The sequence below is a fragment of the Ranitomeya variabilis genome, chromosome 7 (assembly GCF_051348905.1).
Source record: "Ranitomeya variabilis isolate aRanVar5 chromosome 7, aRanVar5.hap1, whole genome shotgun sequence".
NCBI lineage: Eukaryota > Metazoa > Chordata > Amphibia > Anura > Dendrobatidae > Ranitomeya > Ranitomeya variabilis.
In genome coordinates, this window is record NC_135238.1 from 182,790,959 (window position 1) to 182,809,594 (window position 18,636).

Below are 18,636 nucleotides of genomic sequence, written 5' to 3' on the forward strand. Positions count from 1 at the left end.
TGTAAATAGAAAGAAAGAAAGAAGAGGAGAAAGGGGGTAGGTGATAGATTCACTAGAAGGGGAGGGTTCGGCTTATCGTAAAATAGGTGCAAGGGATTTAGAGGGGGGACATCGACACGTTCATTTCTGGATTAGGAAGAGATCCAAACCTCTAAAGAGATTTCTAATTGTTAATGAGAGCCAAATACTCATCACTAGATCTGAAAGATTTCCAGGGGACCTATGTTGTGTGGAATTTCTCTTGTGAGAAAAAAGTGAAAGCAGAAATTTCTTCTATATAGTATAACTGGTCCACTTTGTTGACCCAATCCGAAAAGCTCGGGCAGTTTTTAGTCAACCAGTGGACTGGGATAAGAAGCTTAGCTGCTGATAGAAGGAAAGCCAACAGGGATTTATTTTTATATTTCGAGTTGTCCCCCTTCCAGTTTAAAAAAATGAGTGTCAGGGAGGGTGGATGTAGTAATTTGCATATTTTAGTTATATGTTTTAATACTTCTTTCCAAAAAGTTTGTAGTATTTCACAAGACCACCACATATGCAGAAAAGTACCAACGTCTTTAGTACATCTCCAACAGGTTGGTGAAGAATTAGGATACCAAAGATGAGATAGAGTTGGGGTAGTGTACCATCTAGTGACTATTTTATACGAATTTTCCTGTACTCTTATACAACTAGATGGGCCATGCGAATTTTTGTAAATTTGATCTACCTCCCAGTCCTGAAATTCAGTATCAAGGTCTTTTTCCCAGTTATGTATGTAAGCTCTGTGATATATGTGATGCAGTAACCCCTGTAACAGGTAGGGGGGGCTGCATGGTCTCCCCGGAATCTGCACGGAGTTGTATTGAGGCCGTGAGAATTGACCTGCAGTGATGTCAGGATCACGTGACCAGTCCATGTGATCCATTACTGTGGGTGTGGTTACAGGTACATAACGTGACCAGAGTGTGGGTCACATGTTCCTGTGAGGTTCCAGTGTTTGGACCTGAAGGGTCCAAGTGCAAAATCCCTGAGGGAGTTCCTGAGGGCTCGGTGTGTTCCTGTGTTGGAAGCCTGGGAGGAGGCTTCCTGGAAAGCACCTGCTGGCGTGGGAGGTCCTAGTAGGAGGACCGGATCCCGGAGCCGTGCACAGTGGAACTGGGGAAGCTGGAGTCCTTCGGTGAGGTCTGGACTGACTAGTGTGTGCCGGCCAGGCAAGTTGGTGATCCCTGTAAGGCAGCTTACCCGGAGGTGTGGACTGGCGAGGAGTCAGCAGGTGGAGCCGGAGCTCCCGTCAGGTATCGTACAGGCCGTAGTGCTTGTGAAGTCTATGAACTATGTGGTCTCCCTTGGGAACTGGTTAAGGGAGGACCAGCGTGTTAGTGTCCGTGAGGCAAAGCCGTACACTGAAGTGTTAGAAGCTGCAAGTAAATATTACCAGTTGGTGCCTGTTGTGTTTCATGTTATGAACTGTGCGTAACCCGGTTTATGAGGCTTAATAAACCGCATGGACTGCTTTGTTTTATAAACCCGTGCCCGTGTGCTTGAATATCGCGGCCAAGTGAGTGTCCCCCAACACTCTCAGTGAGAGAAACCTTACAATTGGTGGATAATTTTGGCAACAATCCCGCTAGCACACGTGGAGTTAATTGCTGTGGCAGAGCCACGAAGGTGACAAGCGTCTAGCGGTAACTCGGCGGGGTTACGAAAGTGACAAGCGTCTGCTGTGACTCGGCGGGGTCACAAAGGTGACAAGCGGCAGCGGTGGAGCCGTGCAGAGCCGTGTGGAGAGTAGCCGTGGTTGCAGCGAGAGGTTCCACAGCAGGCGGAGCTGTAGTGGCTTGTGGTTGGCAGCACCTGGAGGTGCCGGTTGTGTGTGACTGCAGCGGGAGCTGTGGCGGTACCAGCAGGAGCTGGTGAAAGTGACATAGAGAAAAAAAAAAAAAAAAAATTTCTTTTTGTGCAGACTCTTAAAAGGCCAGTACAAGCCCAGAGACATTGGGGTGTACTGTGTGAACTGGGGCCTGAGTGCCGTGGGGGAGTCCACGGGGTGTATCCCAGGGAGGGGAGTATCCCTAATAGTGAGCGGTGGCCCAAACGGGGATGGTTGCCCAAAAGGGGGCGGAGACCCAAAAAGGGGCGGTAACCCGAATAGGGGTAATGGCCCAAAAAGGGGTGGAATCCCGAAGGGGGGCTGAATCTCGAACCGGGGTGGTATCAAAAAGCGGAGCACTTGCCCAGAAAGGGGGCGGAGCCAAAAAAGGGGCGGCAATCAGTGAGGTGTCACGACTGTGTCCTTTTTGGCTGGATGGAAAGTGTGTGCAAGGGTTGATAGACCCGGGGAGAGAAGCGTCTGTGCTGGGAACCCGTCCAGGAGATTCTGTGTCACCTGGCGACACTGAATATCTCCAGGTAGCCACTATCTACATTGTCGCAGCGGAGGTTTCCACATACCATGAGGTGGTTGTAGACCCGATCTTGCCGTATCCTATGGTAATAGGACAAGATTTGGTAGCACTGTGGGAAAAGGCTGAAGTGTTTGTGGATATAATGTGGATGTCAGTTAGTAATGTTGAGAAGGCAGGCCTGACCAGAGGGAAAGGTGCGACTGTCCAACTAACTGACCTGACGTCACCTGAAGTGTGCCACAATACGACTGATAGTGGTCTGCTGGATAAAACACGTGGAGCTGACACCCAGACAGAGAGTGACTTGCAGGGTCATCAGACTGTGGGGTGTGACACAGATTCTGGGGGTGACTGTGACAAATCATGGCCAGTAACAAGCGCATATGCCCTGGTGACAGGTGGAGGACGGGGTCCAGGACCTGTGGTAACGGGTGGAGGATGGGGTCCAGGACCTGTGGTAACAATAATTAATAACAATAATAATAATAATAATAATAATTAGTAACAATTCAATACAATTAAATGTCATAAGGACTTCAAAAATGGCGTTATTAGACGTAGGCGCCGCGAGCTAAATTTCCAGCGCTTTGCCTTTTGCTGATTCGTCAGACCGCTCGCGGTCGGTGGCCAGTAGGAATCGCTGGGAGAATTTAGTTGTGATTTTTAAGAGTTTTAGACGTGTGTGAAAGAAATACTGCAAAGTTAGAATGCTTTAATAAATAGAAGTGTTGATACTTTATTATTATAAATGAACAAAATGCAAAGAGAATGAAAAAGAAGGAAATCAAATCAGGATTCGGCATCCTTCGAAATCGCATCAAAGAACGTATTCTTCTGTGTACACTCGCACAAAGTCATGGATGATGTAGGATTATAGCCGGGTGTATAAACCATTATACAAAACGGGGGGGAATGATCATCATTTACATAGGAAGGTTAAAATACAGTCGTTGACTGAAACAGAAACAGTTGTGTAGGAGGCTTAATACTGGGCGAAGAACAGCCGAACTCTATACAAAGGTGAGGTTGTGGAAGACAGTTTCATGTTATAGATCTTTCACCATTAAAGTAGAGAGGAGTGCAGTGGATCCCGGGCGCTGCTGCTACTAAGGTTAATCCTCAGGTATGCTTAAGGGAGGAGTAGGTTCTACGCAAACATTTTTATTTATCCTCTGTTCCGGGATCCACCTCACTGATCTTTCCTTTCCTTGTTGTGTCCTCTTTCCATTTGGTCTGCATACGACGGATATTGGATAATATCTAACTCTTTACATAGTTGTGCCGCACACAACCTGTTCAGATGAGCGACCAACCCTCTGACTTGCCCTGACTAGTGATGAGCGAATATACTGGTTACTCGAGATTTCTCGAGCACGCTCAGGGGTCCTCTGAGTATTTTTTAGTGCTCAGAGATTTAGTTTTTCGTGCCGCAGCTGAATGATTTACATCTCTTAACCAGCTTGATTACATGTGGGGATTCCCTAGCAACCAGGCAACCCCCACATGGACTTATGCTGGCTAACAGATGTAAATCATTCAGCTGAGGTGAGGAAAACTAAATCTCCGAGCACTAAAAAATACTCGGAGGACCCCCGAGCATGCTCGGGAAATCTCGAGTAACGAGTATATTCGCTCATCACTAGCCCTGACCTGTTGCCCACAGTGTTACACAGGGAGCACCTCTTGTATTTTCTCTCTTCAGGTCTTTCACCATAGGCAGACCGAGCCATGGTCTTCAGCTGAGGACCATAGTTGGATGTGAGACTAGTCTGACTCTTCTTGGTATTTTGCAGCACTGCATCAGGTGATTCGCAGTCGTGGGACCCGTCAATCACCTGCTGTGGCACTTGGACTTTCTGGACTTGGTTTCTCTATTGCTATGGTCCACGGCCGGATCTTTAAAGTATATTATCTCTGAAAAAAATATCACTGGCTGTAATCAGGCAGCCAGGCTCTGATTAATGCTGCCTATTGTTTGGGCAGCATAAATCAAGCGACAGGTTTCTTTTAATGGTAACCCGAAGAAAGCCAGCAAGGATTACTATAAATAAAATGGCTCAGTGCTTTCCTAGCATTCTGTAGGGGTCCCAGTGACTTCACCTCCAGGCAATCGGCATAGGTGACATATCCTAGTTATATACCACCACTGTATAAGGCGGGCTGATTATGATACTAAAGATCACTCTCCTTCTTACTGGGCAGAAGTGTAAGTTTAAGGCTTTAAACATTCCAAAGATATTGCATTATTCCTTCCCATAGCATGCTGGTCTTTGGGGTTCTAGGATCCCTGGCGATCCTGAGGATGGGGCTCTTGATAAAGGGAACGAGGCTTGGCATAGTCCAATCTCGAAATGAGCGGTAGGTGCACATGCTCAACCTCCGCACCATTCATTGTGTATGGGACTGCTGGAAATAGCTGAGTGCTAAGCTTGGTTTATAAGCTCCAGTGTTCTTTTTTGGAGATTTTTTTGGGGTATGAGAAGTTGGGACTCCAGCAGCCAGTAAGTCAACCCTTATCTTTAGAAGAGGGGACGATTTACTAAACTAGAAATCACCCTTTAAACTCACCATGTAATTACATGGATGAAATGGGTCTGACACGTTCTCCACCCGATCATTCAAAGGGAGGGTAGGGTGCGATCTTCTTTGATGTCCTTATGCCTCAATAGGTTTGTTTTTATCACCAGATGCTAAAAAATGCTCTGGACAAATAACTTTAAGCTTCATATTCTAATATACAGGGGTGCATATGCTGGCATAAATGTCTATTCATATTATTATTTTTATACTATGTGGATAGGTAGATGCTGTCCTGCAGGTTGCATGGCCAGAAGGGTCACCAGACCTTACCCAGATTGACTTGATTTTTATTTGGGAAGTTATAAAAAATGAGGTTTGTTTAAGAAAATCATGCACAATTGATAACATTCAACTATTATTTAAACTGTACACCGACTTCTGCACCCCCTGTATACCAATACCATATAATAAGTATGTTAAAATGCTGATTGTATAATCTGTATGTGGAAAGAACACAGCCTTACATATAAGTTGTGGGTCCACTATTATTATTATTCCTTTTTTATCTCTTCCTTTACAGATGGCTTTAATCAAAGTGTCTTATCATATCTTGAAGTAACAAGATCTTCTCCGGAGAGAGGAATATCCACTTTCTAAGAAGATGTTGGAAGAAAAGACATAGAATATTTTTATTTCTCTAAGGTCCTAAGCCTTTCGTACAGTCCAGACATGTTCTGCTGGAGGAGGGCTTTGCCTCTTTCTCTGCGCTTCTTTCAGATGCGTAGTATCAGTTCGGATCCGCTCCTGGATCAGTTGATGACTAGCACAAACCAATTCCAGATTTTTCAACTCGTTGGCATCCATAAGTCTAAGCTTACAGTACATCATGTGGGTTGCGCCATCAATACATTATGGGAGCTTCAGAAGGGGAAGCCGAGTGCAAACGCAAATCATGAAACCGTCCGAAATCACCCGGAATTTATTGCTCTTCGGATCCTGGCAGAAAATAAAATTGACTTTATGAGCGACACCACCCTGGTGAATACGCTGTATGCCGTTATAAGGTACGAGCCACTTGCTCCATTGCTCGGTCCTTATGTTGCATCTCGTTTACCATTGTTGTATTCTGTATTTCAAGGTTTAATGTGGAAGCGCACGACTCTTTGGTGCAGCAGCTGCTAATGGAAGGCTGGAGAAGACTGGAAAAGTAAGGCTGGTGGAATGTTTGATTACCAATCCCAGCAGCCATTTTGCCATTTAGTTGCCCAGCATTAGCTCTTTGGCTCTTGAGGTTCGTCATGCTGTGTGTTGCCCAAAGGTTTTCCGCATTGTATCCCTCTTCTCCCACTAGTATACACGTCATAGCATTTCATTGTAGCATCGTAAACATGAGACAAGATGCACAGCCAGGACAGTGGAGTCCTGCACTTTTGCAACTGCGGACTGGAAAAACGAAACCTAAAAAGTTAGATCAATAAATTACTTTTTTATAAAGAAATCTTTTGGATTTTATCCTATATAACTGTATGGCGCATTGTTTGTTATTTTGTATTTATATGATTGATTGTATGTTTTTACCTGTTTCAGATTTGAACCGGAGACGTTGTCGAAATTCTCAGTTTGTTTGGAAAAACTAGATCTGGGCAGCAGTCCGTTAATGGGAAAGGTAGCCAATGCCCTGAACACGGGCCTGGAGAACATACAAAATATTAGGTAAGCGGCAGTAGCGTAGCTACCAGGGGGGCAGAGGGGGCCATCGCCCCGGGCCCCGCACTCTGAGGGGGCCCACCGGGAGCTACGCTACTGTAACTGCATCGGCGTGCGCAGCGCGCCGATGCAGTTACATTCTGCGGCAGAGCAGGGAGAATCGATCCCCTGCTCTGCCGCTATGGGGCCCCTGAGCAGGCGGGGGGGGGGCCCGGTGCCAGCAGTGGGCCCCCCGCCCGTCATCGCATGGTGAGCTGTATCGGAGGCCGATACAGCTCACCGCAGTGATGAGGGAAGGAGCGCTGCGCTCTTCCCATCATCCCCCACACTGTCTGACAGCGGGCGCGATGACGTCACCACCCAGCGCCCGCTGTCAGATGAGCGGGAGCAGGGAGCGCCGCTGGAACAAGGAGTTAGAGAGGTGAGTATTTACTGTGTTTTTATGGGGGCTGCCTTATCTTCAGTATCTGCCTATAGGGGGGGGAGTGCTGCCTTATCTTCAGTATCTGCCTATAGGGGGGGAGTGCTGCCTTATCTTCAGTATCTGCCTATAGGGGGGGGAGTGCTGCCTTATCTTCAGTATCTGCCTATAGGGGGGGGGGGGGGTGCTGCCTTATCTTCAGTATCTGCCTATAGGGGGGGGAGTGCTGCCTTATCTTCAGTATCTGCCTATGGGGGGGGGGGGAGTGCTGCCTTATCTACAGGATCTGCCTATGGGGGGGAGTGCTGCCTTATCTACAGGATCTGCCTATGGGGGGGAGTGCTGCCTTATCTACAGGATCTTCCTATGGGGGGGAGTGCTGCCTTATCTACAGGATCTGCCTATGGGGGGGAGTGCTGCCTTATCTACAGGATCTGCCTATGGGGGGGGGCTGCCTTATACTACAGAGTCTGCCTATGGGGGGTGCTGCTGTAAACTACAGGGTCTGCCTATAGGGGTGCTGCCTTGTGCTATATTGAGGACTATCTGGCACATTATACTATATGGAGGTTATCTATGGGGCCATCATACAGTGTGGGGATTACAGAGTTGGAGCCATCAAACAGTTTGAAGGCTACTAAGGGGTCAGTATAATGTGTGGGTGGTCCTATACAGTTAGGGGGCATTATACTGTGTATAGGGGGGGGGAGACTCGGGACATTATTAAATGTAAAGTGGGCACTTATTGTAATAGGATAACTCAGGTTACTGTGACTATCCAAGGGGCACACAGAGGGCATTGTTACTTTCTAGGGGGCAAAATGTGGGCTCTGTTTTCTAGGGCACTTGCACTCGTCATTACTATATTGTAGAGGGGTGCTTTAGAATTTAGAGGGTACAGAGAACCACACAGCAGGTGCAGTAATAGGGACACATATGGCAGCAGCGGCTCAGTATTGAGGTATCTGGGGCAGTAATAGGGACACATACGGCAGCAGCGGCTCAGTATTGGGGTATCAGGGGCAGTAATAGGGACACATACGGCAGCAGCGGCTCAGTATTGGGGTATCAGGTGCAGTAATATGGACATATACACCAGCAGCGGCTCAGTATTGGGGTATCAGGTGCAGTAATAGGGACACATACGGCAGCAGCGGCTCAGTATTGGGGTATCAGGTGCAGTAATAGGGACAATTATGGCAGCAGGTGCTCAGTATTGGGGTAGCAGCAGGATGAGGGGTTTGTGCAGGTTGGGAATAGATGGTGATGGCTGGAATATAAGAAGTGAAACGTGTCCTTGTTTTTTTTTCTGCAGACGAGTTGTTGCTGGAAGAAGTTGTCATGTCGGTCTGGGCCAGATGGAAAAGACGGGAAAAGTGACGATTCCATCATAAAGAATGTCAACGGTAAGTCATTATCTGTAACTGTGCTGTGATCTCTTATATGTTCTGTAGGACTGGTATCTACCACTGACCATATGGCGGTAATATCCATCTTGGTCGTTATATAGAGATTATCTTCAGTAACAGCGCAGTTTGCTGAGGTTCTCCTCCCCTATTAGGGGGCGTCATCAAGTTGTACTTAAGGTTACCTGGTTAGGGGCCCACTCAGAAGCTTCGCCCCCCCTGGACCAAAACCCTAGCTACGCCTCTGGTAAGCGGTCACCAGTATCTAAGACTACTGGAAGTGATTTAAAGGGATCCTGTCAGGTCACAGTGGCTCTCTCAGAGCTGAAATAATTGTCTTCACAGTCCTTATGTTTCCAAAGGTAATTTATTCCTATTTACTTATATCTACTACTTCCCTATTGTAGTATAACCTGATATGTTTGGTGATGGGTCGACTCCAAAGGGGAAAACTCCTCCTCAGGATGTGAGTTATCTCTGACCAGAGGTGTTGTTTTCATAGAACTATCCGGATAGTGAATGAGGGCAATACAAATGTGGAGGATATGCATAACTTTATGCTACAGGAAGGGCATGATTTTATTGCTGGATTATGGCAAGTAAATCATCATGTCAGCAGTTTGCGAGTCCTGAGTGACCTGACAGGTTTCCTTTAAGAAGCTAACGAGGAGTGGTCCCCATTGACCCCTTAAAGTGGACGCATCACTGTCAAACATATCAAGTTATTTTACAGCGGAGAGATAGCACATATAACTAAATATACAATAAATTACCTTTGGAAGCAATAGGACTGTTAAACAGTCATTTTAGTTCCGCCAAAGTCGTGGTAAATACAGCTCATGGGAGCAGCCATCTTGGCTCCGTCAGCTCTGCCTCTGGTGTTCTAATAGGACACGCCCCCAAATTCCAGCCTTGTTGTTATTTTTCTACTGAATCTTGCATATGTATATTTGTTTTAATTTCTTTTTCACCCATGGATTTCTATAGGCAGAGACTGGTGCAACTATCCTTCAATGTCATCACCCCACACACTAAATAAAAAAAAAAAAATAACAAAAATAAAACATCATTTTTTAAATGTAAGGGTATGTATCCACGTTCAGGAAACGCTGCGTTTTTGACGCAGCGCTGAGCCGCAGCATCAAAAACGCAGCGTCCAGATGTTCCAGCATAGTGGAGGCCTCCGTCCTCCACATCCTCTGCCTGAGACGTTCAGTTCAGAGGGCACGATGACGCGCTTAATGCGCGCCGCCCTCTGACTGAACAGTCACAGCCAGAGGACACGACCCGGAAGACAGACCGGCGCGCAGCAGTGGAACGGGAGGACAGGTAAATATAGCAAGTGCCGGGGGCCTGAGCTAGCGGCGACTCCGGCACCTGACCCCCACAGCGCGCCGGTGTCCCCGCCTGCTCAGGCCCCCAGCACAGCCACGCACAGCCGCCCGCACTCAGCAGAGCCACGCACAGCCGCCCGCAGTCAGCAGAGCCACGCACAGCCGCCCGCAGTCAGCAGAGCCACGCACAGCCCCCCGCAGTCAGCAGAGCCACGCACAGCCCCCCGCAGTCAGCAGAGCCACGCACAGCCCCCCGCAGTCAGCAGAGCCACGCACAGCCCCCCGCAGTCAGCAGAGCCACGCACAGCCCCCCGCAGTCAGCAGAGCCACGCACAGCCGCCCGCAGTCAGCAGAGCCACGCACAGCCGCCCGCAGTCAGCAGAGCCACGCACAGCCGCCCGCAGTCAGCAGAGCCACGCACAGCCGCCCGCAGTCAGCAGAGCCACGCACAGCCCCCCGCAGTCAGCAGAGCCACGCACAGCCCCCCGCAGTCAGCAGAGCCACGCACAGCCCCCCCGCAGTCAGCAGAGCCACGCACAGCCCCCCGCAGTCAGCAGAGCCACGCACAGCCGCCCGCAGTCAGCAGAGCCACGCACAGCCGCCCGCAGTCAGCAGAGCCACGCACAGCCGCCCGCAGTCAGCAGAGCCACGCACAGCCGCCCGCACTCAGCAGAGCCACGCACAGCCCCCCGCAGTCAGCAGAGCCACGCACAGCCCCCCGCAGTCAGCAGAGCCACGCACAGCCGCCCGCAGTCAGCAGAGCCACGCACAGCCGCCCGCAGTCAGCAGAGCCACGCACAGCCGCCCGCAGTCAGCAGAGCCACGCACAGCCGCCCGCAGTCAGCAGAGCCACGCACAGCCGCCCGCAGTCAGCAGAGCCACGCACAGCCGCCCGCAGTCAGCAGAGCCACGCACAGCCGCCCGCACTCAGCACAGCCGCCCGCACTCAGCACAGCCGCCCGCACTCAGCACAGCCGCCCGCACTCAGCACAGCCGCACTCGGGCAGTAGAGCCGGAGAGAGAAAGATGGGAGCAACATATGGCAGAATGGAAACAGGAACAGGCAGAATGGGGGCGCGGGATGGGAGCAGCACATGACAGAATGATTGCGCACGATGGGAGCAGCACATGACAGGATGGGGGTGCAGGATGGAAGCACATGACAGGATGGGGCGCAGGATGGGAGCACATGACAGGATGGGAGCAGCACATGACAGAATGGGGGCACACACATGACAGGATGGGGGTGTAGGATGGAGCAGCATATGACAGGATGGGGGCGCAGGATGGGAGCACATGACAGGATGGGGACGAAGGATTGAGCAGCACGACAGGATGGGGGTGCAGGATGGAGGAGCACATGACAGGATGGGGGCGCAGGATGGAGCAGCACATGACAGGATGGGGACGAAGGATTGAGCAGCACATGACAGGATGGGGGTGCAGGATGGAGGAGCACATGACAGGATGGGGGCGCAGGATGGAGCAGCACATGACAGGATGGGGGCGCAGGATGGAGCAGAACATGACAGGATGGGGACGCAGGATGGAGCAGCACATGACAGGATGGAGCTGCAGGATGGAGCAGCACATGACAGGATGGTGACCATATACCAATATAAATGCTCGCCACCCGGGCGTAGAACGGGTTCAATAGCTAGTTACTAATAAATGCGTAAGGCAAAATAGTACTTAAAGTAAATAAATAATATATTCAGTGGCGCTTAGAGACCAGCTTGGTGTATTGCTGCAGATTTATACCACCACCACACTGTGGTTAAAGGAATTGTTCCTATATACACTAAAATAAATAATTAAATCTGCGCAAAAAACCAATTTTATTAGTGAGTATATAAGATTTAATAGAAGTACAAGAAAATAGAGAAAATAATGAAAATATAGAACGATCGTTATATGGCACTAATATAAATAAGCACAAACAATAACAATAAAATATTATGCCAGTGGTTTGTAAAAAGAGGTAGGGCCTCTTTCTCTTCTATATAGACAGGATATCCAAAAAAATAGGGGTAATAAATAGATGCTCGGCGAAAAAATGACCTAAAAACTTGACCTAAAACCAAATAATAAACCAGTCCGATTTTTAGTTTAAGAGCAATAAAGTGCACCATGCGGAAAAAAGATATAGAAGACCAAAACAGACCCAAAAGAAACTACAAGAAGATGCCCCGGCCGGTGGCAGAGCTTCAATAAGACGAGGTATAGCAGCACGTGGCAGCCGAATTAGCCGGGTCGGAAACCAGCTGTACGTGCCGCTTTTTACCTTAGATGGAGCTCGTGTCGTTGTAGAGAAAATACTTCCTTTGTTGATCCTTCGCTGGAAAGAGTCCCAACTGCTGGGCAAGTAGTGTGGTCACGATTTCCTGCAGTGTTCTCTGCTACCTGGCGTTGTAGCTCTCCGGAGCAGGACCTGCCGTGACGTAATGGATCACGTGAACAGGAAAGTAGTATGCAAACTGAACGTTCAGAAAGTACGGGTCGCCACATGGGCCACAATCCTACGCGTTTCGGAAAGAACGCTTTCCTTCATCAGGGATGGCCAAAGGTGACCCGTAGAGTCCTTTTATACAAAACTGAAAGAGTCAGCTGGTGTCACATAAACCCGAACAGCTCTATCTCACTGTTTAAACCCTTCGGTATGATGGTGTCCAGGGTAAATATCCATTTACTTTCTGCTCTGGACATAGTAGCAATAAAATTTCCCTTTCTCCAGGGTACTGGAATTTTCTCTAATCCCACAATTTCCATGGACTTTAGATCGCCATTATGTTCTACCACAAAGTGTTTTGACAGAGGGTGGCCCATAAATTTCTTCTTAATGTTACCTATATGTTCGTTTATCCTCACTTTAAGTGGGCGCTTCGTGCGTCCCACATACAATTTCTCACAAGGGCATCTAATAGCATATATCACCCCTTCTGTGTCACAAGAAATAAATTGATTAATATTATATTTTTTATCATGATCAATAAGTGCGCTTTGTTTTTTGGTATTAGTTTTTTTACAGATGTTGCACTTGCGGCATGGAAAAAAGCCTTTGATATTCTTAGTAATATGAGTTTGTGTGTCACATATAGAGCGATATTGAACTGTTGGTGCAATGAGGTTACCAAGATTGCGGGCTTTCTTATAAATAAATCTAGGATATGTGGGGATATGGTTTCCCAAGACCTTATCCTCTTTTAAAATACCCCAGTGCTTGTTCACAATTTTTTTCAGGATGGCAGAGTTGGAGTTAAATTGTGTGATAATGGGCACAAATCCTAATTTCTGACTGTCATCATTCTGAAATTTGTTTTTCTTTTTTTTGTTTTTATTTTTAAGTAAATCCTGGTCGAGATATATAGGCAACTTGATTTTTTGAAAATTCTAGATCCTTCGGGTCATACCCTTTGTCTAGAAATTTATTGGTTAGAACAACGGCTTCATTTTCAAAATCATATGCCCTTGAACAGTTACGGTGCAACCTCATTTGGGTATATTAATCAACCAGGCTGGCAAATGACAACTAGACATATGAATAAAACTGTTTGTGTCGGTTGGTTTATTATACTCTTTCCAGCGAAGGATCAACAAAGGAAGTATTTTCTCTACAACGACACGAGCTCCATCTAAGGTAAAAAGCGGCACGTACAGCTGGTTTCCGACCCGGCTAATTCGGCTGCCACGTGCTGCTATACCTCGTCTTATTGAAGCTCTGCCACCGGCCGGGGCATCTTCTTGTAGTTTCTTTTGGGTCTGTTTTGGTCTTCTATATCTTTTTTCCGCATGGTGCACTTTATTGCTCTTAAACTAAAAATCGGACTGGTTTATTATTTGGTTTTAGGTCAAGTTTTTAGGTCATTTTTTCGCCGAGCATCTATTTATTACCCCTATTGTTTTGGATATCCTGTCTATATAGAAGAGAAAGAGGCCCTACCTCTTTTTACAAACCACTGGCATAATATTTTATTGTTATTGTTTGTGCTTATTTATATTAGTGCCATATAACGATCGTTCTATATTTTCATTATTTTCTCTATTTTCTTGTACTTCTATTAAATCTTATATACTCACTAATAAAATTTGGTTTTTTGCGCAAAATAGTACTTGTCTACAAAAATAAGACCATATTGACCTGTGGTGACACGCGAATGAAAACAATGAAAAAAAAATTCTAGAATGCTGAAAAGGGAAAAAAATTAACGTGCTTAACTGTTTGTTTGTTTTTTTTTTTTTTTTAAAAAGCCAAATCTGGAAATGCTGTAAAATAACAAAATAAGTATAACTTCCCTGCTGAAGCCAATGCCGATCCCGCGTTACCTCTCTGCTGATACTTAGAGCAGGGAGATTAATTTGATTAACTTGCTATTTGGGCTCGTGCATAAGACGTATTTTCTCAGATGAGTGCTATGTGTAGTTTTCACTTGTAGCGCTCGTAACTATGATATTCAATAGGGCTGTGCACATGTCCAAAATTTATTTAATCTTTTTATCGGACTCTGCGGGAAAAAATGTGGGTTAAAATGTGGGTTATGTCTGATTTTGACCCATCTGAGTGCAGTATGATGGAGGGGCAGAGACTCTGATTCCAGCGATGTGTCACTTACTGGGCTGCTTGCTGTAGTTTTGATAAAGTTCCTGTTTTCTCTGCTGCAGATCTTGCAGTGCTCTAAATACTGAGCTCTGTATAACCCGGCCCACACCTCTGATTGGCTGCTTTCTGCGTAGGGTGTCAGGATAAGCTCACTGATGGACTCTCAGTTAACTCATTTTGCAAGCCACTCTCTATATCACACACTTCATATGTGCTATAGATCGCATTCATGATCCTTTTTAATCCTTTTCCAGATACCTGTCCAGTCTTATGATGAAGACATTCCCGGTCACCTCTAAGCGGTTGCAGCACCGACTGATCAGCAAGGCAGAATCCTTAATGGAGGGGGATAACTACATAGATGTGCACAGCGTGCGCCGGGTCGTCCAGTTTCTGTGCCTTATGAAGTATGACTACCAGCCCCTCTTGGATAAATGCAATCAGATTTTTGTGCGGGACAAGAATAAAATGAGCACGGACACCATGTGCATCGTCAGCGGCCTCTACCGGCAAATGGCTTTCAAGCAGTACGAGTTTCAGGTGATGGCAAAATTGTCTCTGCTCGAAATATCAAACCTATGGAATAATGCGGATCATTTCGGAAAAATATTTTGTGCCTTATTTCCGATGGCTTCTCAAGAGATAAGAAATAGGTGAGTGGGCCCCTTAAAGGGATGTGATGTATCGGCCCCTTAAAGGGATACTACGTATCAGCCCTGAACCAACAGAAAAAATCCCATAATGCAATGATAATACTCAAATAGAACTCGTATTCCCTAATTAGAGGAAGCTCCTGATTATTTTGTAGTCTAATCTAGGAATTCAGTACTGGAAACAATTGCCAAATGTTGGATTTGTAAAGGTTTGAGCTCCTTTGTTCCCTCCAGGCTTGAAGACGACCTTGTCATACTGGCAGGTAAGATCCATCACATCAGTCTGGTGTACGTGCTGGAGACCATGGCGGAGGCCGAGTGCAAGAACCCAATCCTCATTCAGAAGTAAGTGGATTCTCTAAGCCGTGAATGGTTTGGAGCTGGATCCTTCCTGTCCAATCTGATATTGTCCATATTATCACGGTCCGGGTACGGGCTGCACCCCAGCGAGGGTCTGCTGACCCAACTATACATGTGTGAGGCCAGGAGATCCTCGGCCAATTCGGTCCATACCTGGATCATAATATATGGATGTCTGAATCCTGCCATATTTCCATTTACTGTTCAGATGGATGCAAGCTGTTGTTCCCTGTAATCAGCCATTTCAGGCTCTTAGTATTCTCCTCCTAGCAAATAAGTACTGAGAGGTTTTATTTTTTTTTTTGCCTGATCCCTTTGATGTACAGACCGATGAGTCCGATGGTGGATTTCTCCACTCCTCAATGCATGAGCACCCTACTGAGCATTCATGTCCATGGGGGGAATAGAGTGAGAGCGAGCTGATGGCCAGATGAACGCTTGGCCGACCCTCACGGTAAATGGGGCCTTTACAAACCTATGAACCATTTTATATGGTGCACATTCTTGAAGCATCTTTACAGTGGAGCAAGGAGCGTCCACCACTTATTAGAGACTCTGTCGGCCATTTCCTAACTTATTGATGACACTGGCGCAGTGTGTTGTGTCGTTTTTGCCATCAAAGTTACAAAAACCCATATGTACGTCAGTGGGGCTTGTGGTCCGGGTGAAATTTGTTCTGCCACACACGGCACACTGTGTGGGAGCGTCCCTTCTGGATGAGGACTTGGCACGGCTGTGGATGGAGTCTCGTTATGTTGCTTGATGATGTGTGATCTTTTTGTTTTTCTCTCTGTTCAGGATCTGCTCCGCCATCCAGGACAATCTGGATCATTACCATCGCCTGTATCTATGTAAGCTCACAGATGCCGTGGTTTGCCTGCCCTGCCAAAACTATCAACTGTTTGCGGATCTACAAAAACGTCTAACTGCGTAAGTGCAATTTCCATGCATGTGTGGCGAGTAATCGGGTTAAAGGGACATGTGGACGGCCCTATTAGAATGGCGCTGGGTTTACCATGTGGGTAAGACAAGGTCACTAATAAGAATACAAACATACGACTGGTATACCGTGAGGGCCAGGAGCGGACACAGACAGCAGAGGCCCCTGTGCAAGAACAATATATGGACCATCTGCAGCCGGAGAGCTCCTTATAATGCACAATGCCACCTGGTTTGGGGAAAGCAGTGGCCCCCGGACCTCTCGGGCCCCTGTGCGGCTGCACTGGTTGCACCAATGGTATGTCCGCTACTGGTCAAGGTGACATTGGGGAGTCCTCCAGCGTGCATGCGCACAGTGTAACTGCAGAGGCCTGTGCGCTCTCACCGACCGCGCTCACTGACCTCTCTCCTCTGCTGTGGCTGCTCGCTCCACGGAAAGATGCAGAAGTGTGGCGAGCAAGAAGCGTAAAAGAAAGAAGAGGGAGGAAAATCACATGGCCGCAGCAGAGAGGAGAGAGATCTGTGAGCGCGTGCGCTGGCTCCTGCTGCTACATTGTGTGCTTTCCCCAAGCGAGCGCTGTCAATCAACACAGGAGGCAAAAAAATATCTTGGCCGTGCCAACAACGGACACCCGGATTTTAACATAAATATGCTCAACAATAATAGTTTATTACTACAAACATATGGGTTGTATAAGGACTATTTTATAAGGCTTATTTTAATTAGTAATTTTGGAGTGACACTCATCACAAAGTGTGTTTTTTTTTGTTTGTTTTTAATAAATACGTGACATTTTTGTTCTATGGACCTTTTATTTTATCTTTTGCCTGGGGAAACCACAAAAATAAAGCCCACATTAATGTGTTTTGAGGGTTTTGGTGGCTTCTTTTTGTTCCCTTTGTCACATGTATAAATGATTTGATTCTGAGATGGTGACTTGTTTTTGGTGCCTGAAATGTCCCTTCCCGTAGCTTTATGAAGACGTCTCATGTCCCATCTATGGTGGTTATGATGACCAGGTCACTGTCGCTGCTGACCCTTACTAGAGTGGATGAAGCCGTCCTTAGAAAGATTGACGACGTCATTCCCCAGTGTGACCTCAGCGACCTGAATAGCATCGCGAACAGCGTCATCCGGTGGTTACAGCCCGCCCAGCTGTCCAGGCAGAATAAATCCGGGATGTATGAGAAACTCCTCCATAAAGTGAGCCGATACGGACTGGAGAGAGTGAAGAATATGGACGACATTGATCATCTGTTGAATGAGCTGACGTACGTGATGAACGGGCAGTGGCTGCAGAATATGCTGATAGACGACATCCTGCTCACCTGCCAGCGCCTGCTGCACCAGGTCACCTGGAGGAACGCACCGTTTCTGGCGCTGGTTATTAGTTACTGTAATACTCTGTGTCCTCCGGTTCTGGACAAGATCGCAGAAGTCACCATGGAGAATGTCACAAAGGTAGAAGCCCCGTGGGTTCAGATTGGAAGGCCAGTCACTGGCCCAAACTAAACATCTGGTGGCCAAAGGTCTATTCAGTGCGTGCACCTGACAGCTGTCTAGGGGCGGCTTAAAGAGCACCAGTCCTGTGTGTTACACTATAGTACCCCCATGTAATAATTATTCTGGGGCATCTTTTCATTGTTGTTCCTCTGTTATTCCTCCAGGAAATCCTTAAAGGGATTCTCTCATCATGTATCTTTGGTAGCACCCATCTCCCCTGCCTCCCGATTTTTCGCTTGCAATGGGGTAAGGGGACAGGGGACAGTGGTGCGCTCCTAAGGTCCAGATGGCCTGCAGAGGCAGATGTGCATGCTGCTTGTCTGGGAAACTGGACACTTCTGACAAGCTGCAGAAGTGGCTGGTAACCTAAACAATGAGCAGTAAACTATAGAATTAAAACTCCTTCCATTATTGCAAACGGAGAGGATTTTAAAGTAAAGTAAAGTAAAGTAAAGCTTGCTGCAATGTGACTCTCTGTAGCTGGAAGCTCTTGTGGACTGAAATTGCCACTCCAGTGGCATGAGTTGTCACTGGAGTTTTAAAGTAATTTCAGGATGGTGTTTTTGAGTAGTGTTTTGAAGTTGACCGTGAAGTAACTCTTTCCTATCCTTCTGCTATCTAGAAAGCGGACCTCACTGTGCTAAATCTGCTGTTCATCCTACGTATGTCTTTTCCTCTTAACTCACCGTCAATATCTGTGGGGGGCTGCTATCTCCTTTTGGGGTTCATCTCTGGAGGTAAGGCAGGCCTGTATATTCCTCTGATAGGGGTAGTTAGATCTCCGGCTGGCGCGTGGTGTCTAGGGCAT

General features: G+C 47.2%; 1 protein-coding gene and 1 long non-coding RNA gene across 2 annotated transcripts in view; both read left to right on the forward strand.

The window, feature by feature from the left end:
- The window catches only part of LOC143785827 (uncharacterized), a 28,189-nt gene extending 22,057 nt beyond the window's left edge, over positions 1 to 6,132 (forward strand). The window contains exons 3-4 of the long non-coding RNA XR_013218099.1: positions 5,488 to 5,971; positions 6,046 to 6,132. This is a non-coding gene — a long non-coding RNA (uncharacterized LOC143785827). The remainder of the gene's footprint in view (positions 1 to 5,487; positions 5,972 to 6,045) is intronic.
- Positions 6,133 to 6,295: 163 nt separating this feature from the next.
- On the forward strand, positions 6,296 to 17,837 carry LOC143786277 (FAST kinase domain-containing protein 1, mitochondrial-like). Its single transcript, XM_077275554.1, has 6 exons — positions 6,296 to 6,372; positions 6,495 to 6,620; positions 14,627 to 15,025; positions 15,260 to 15,370; positions 16,184 to 16,315; positions 17,297 to 17,837. Exons 1-6 carry the CDS (start codon positions 6,296 to 6,298, stop codon positions 17,835 to 17,837), a joined length of 1,386 nt encoding a protein of 461 aa, XP_077131669.1.
- Positions 17,838 to 18,636: the final 799 nt, after the last annotated feature.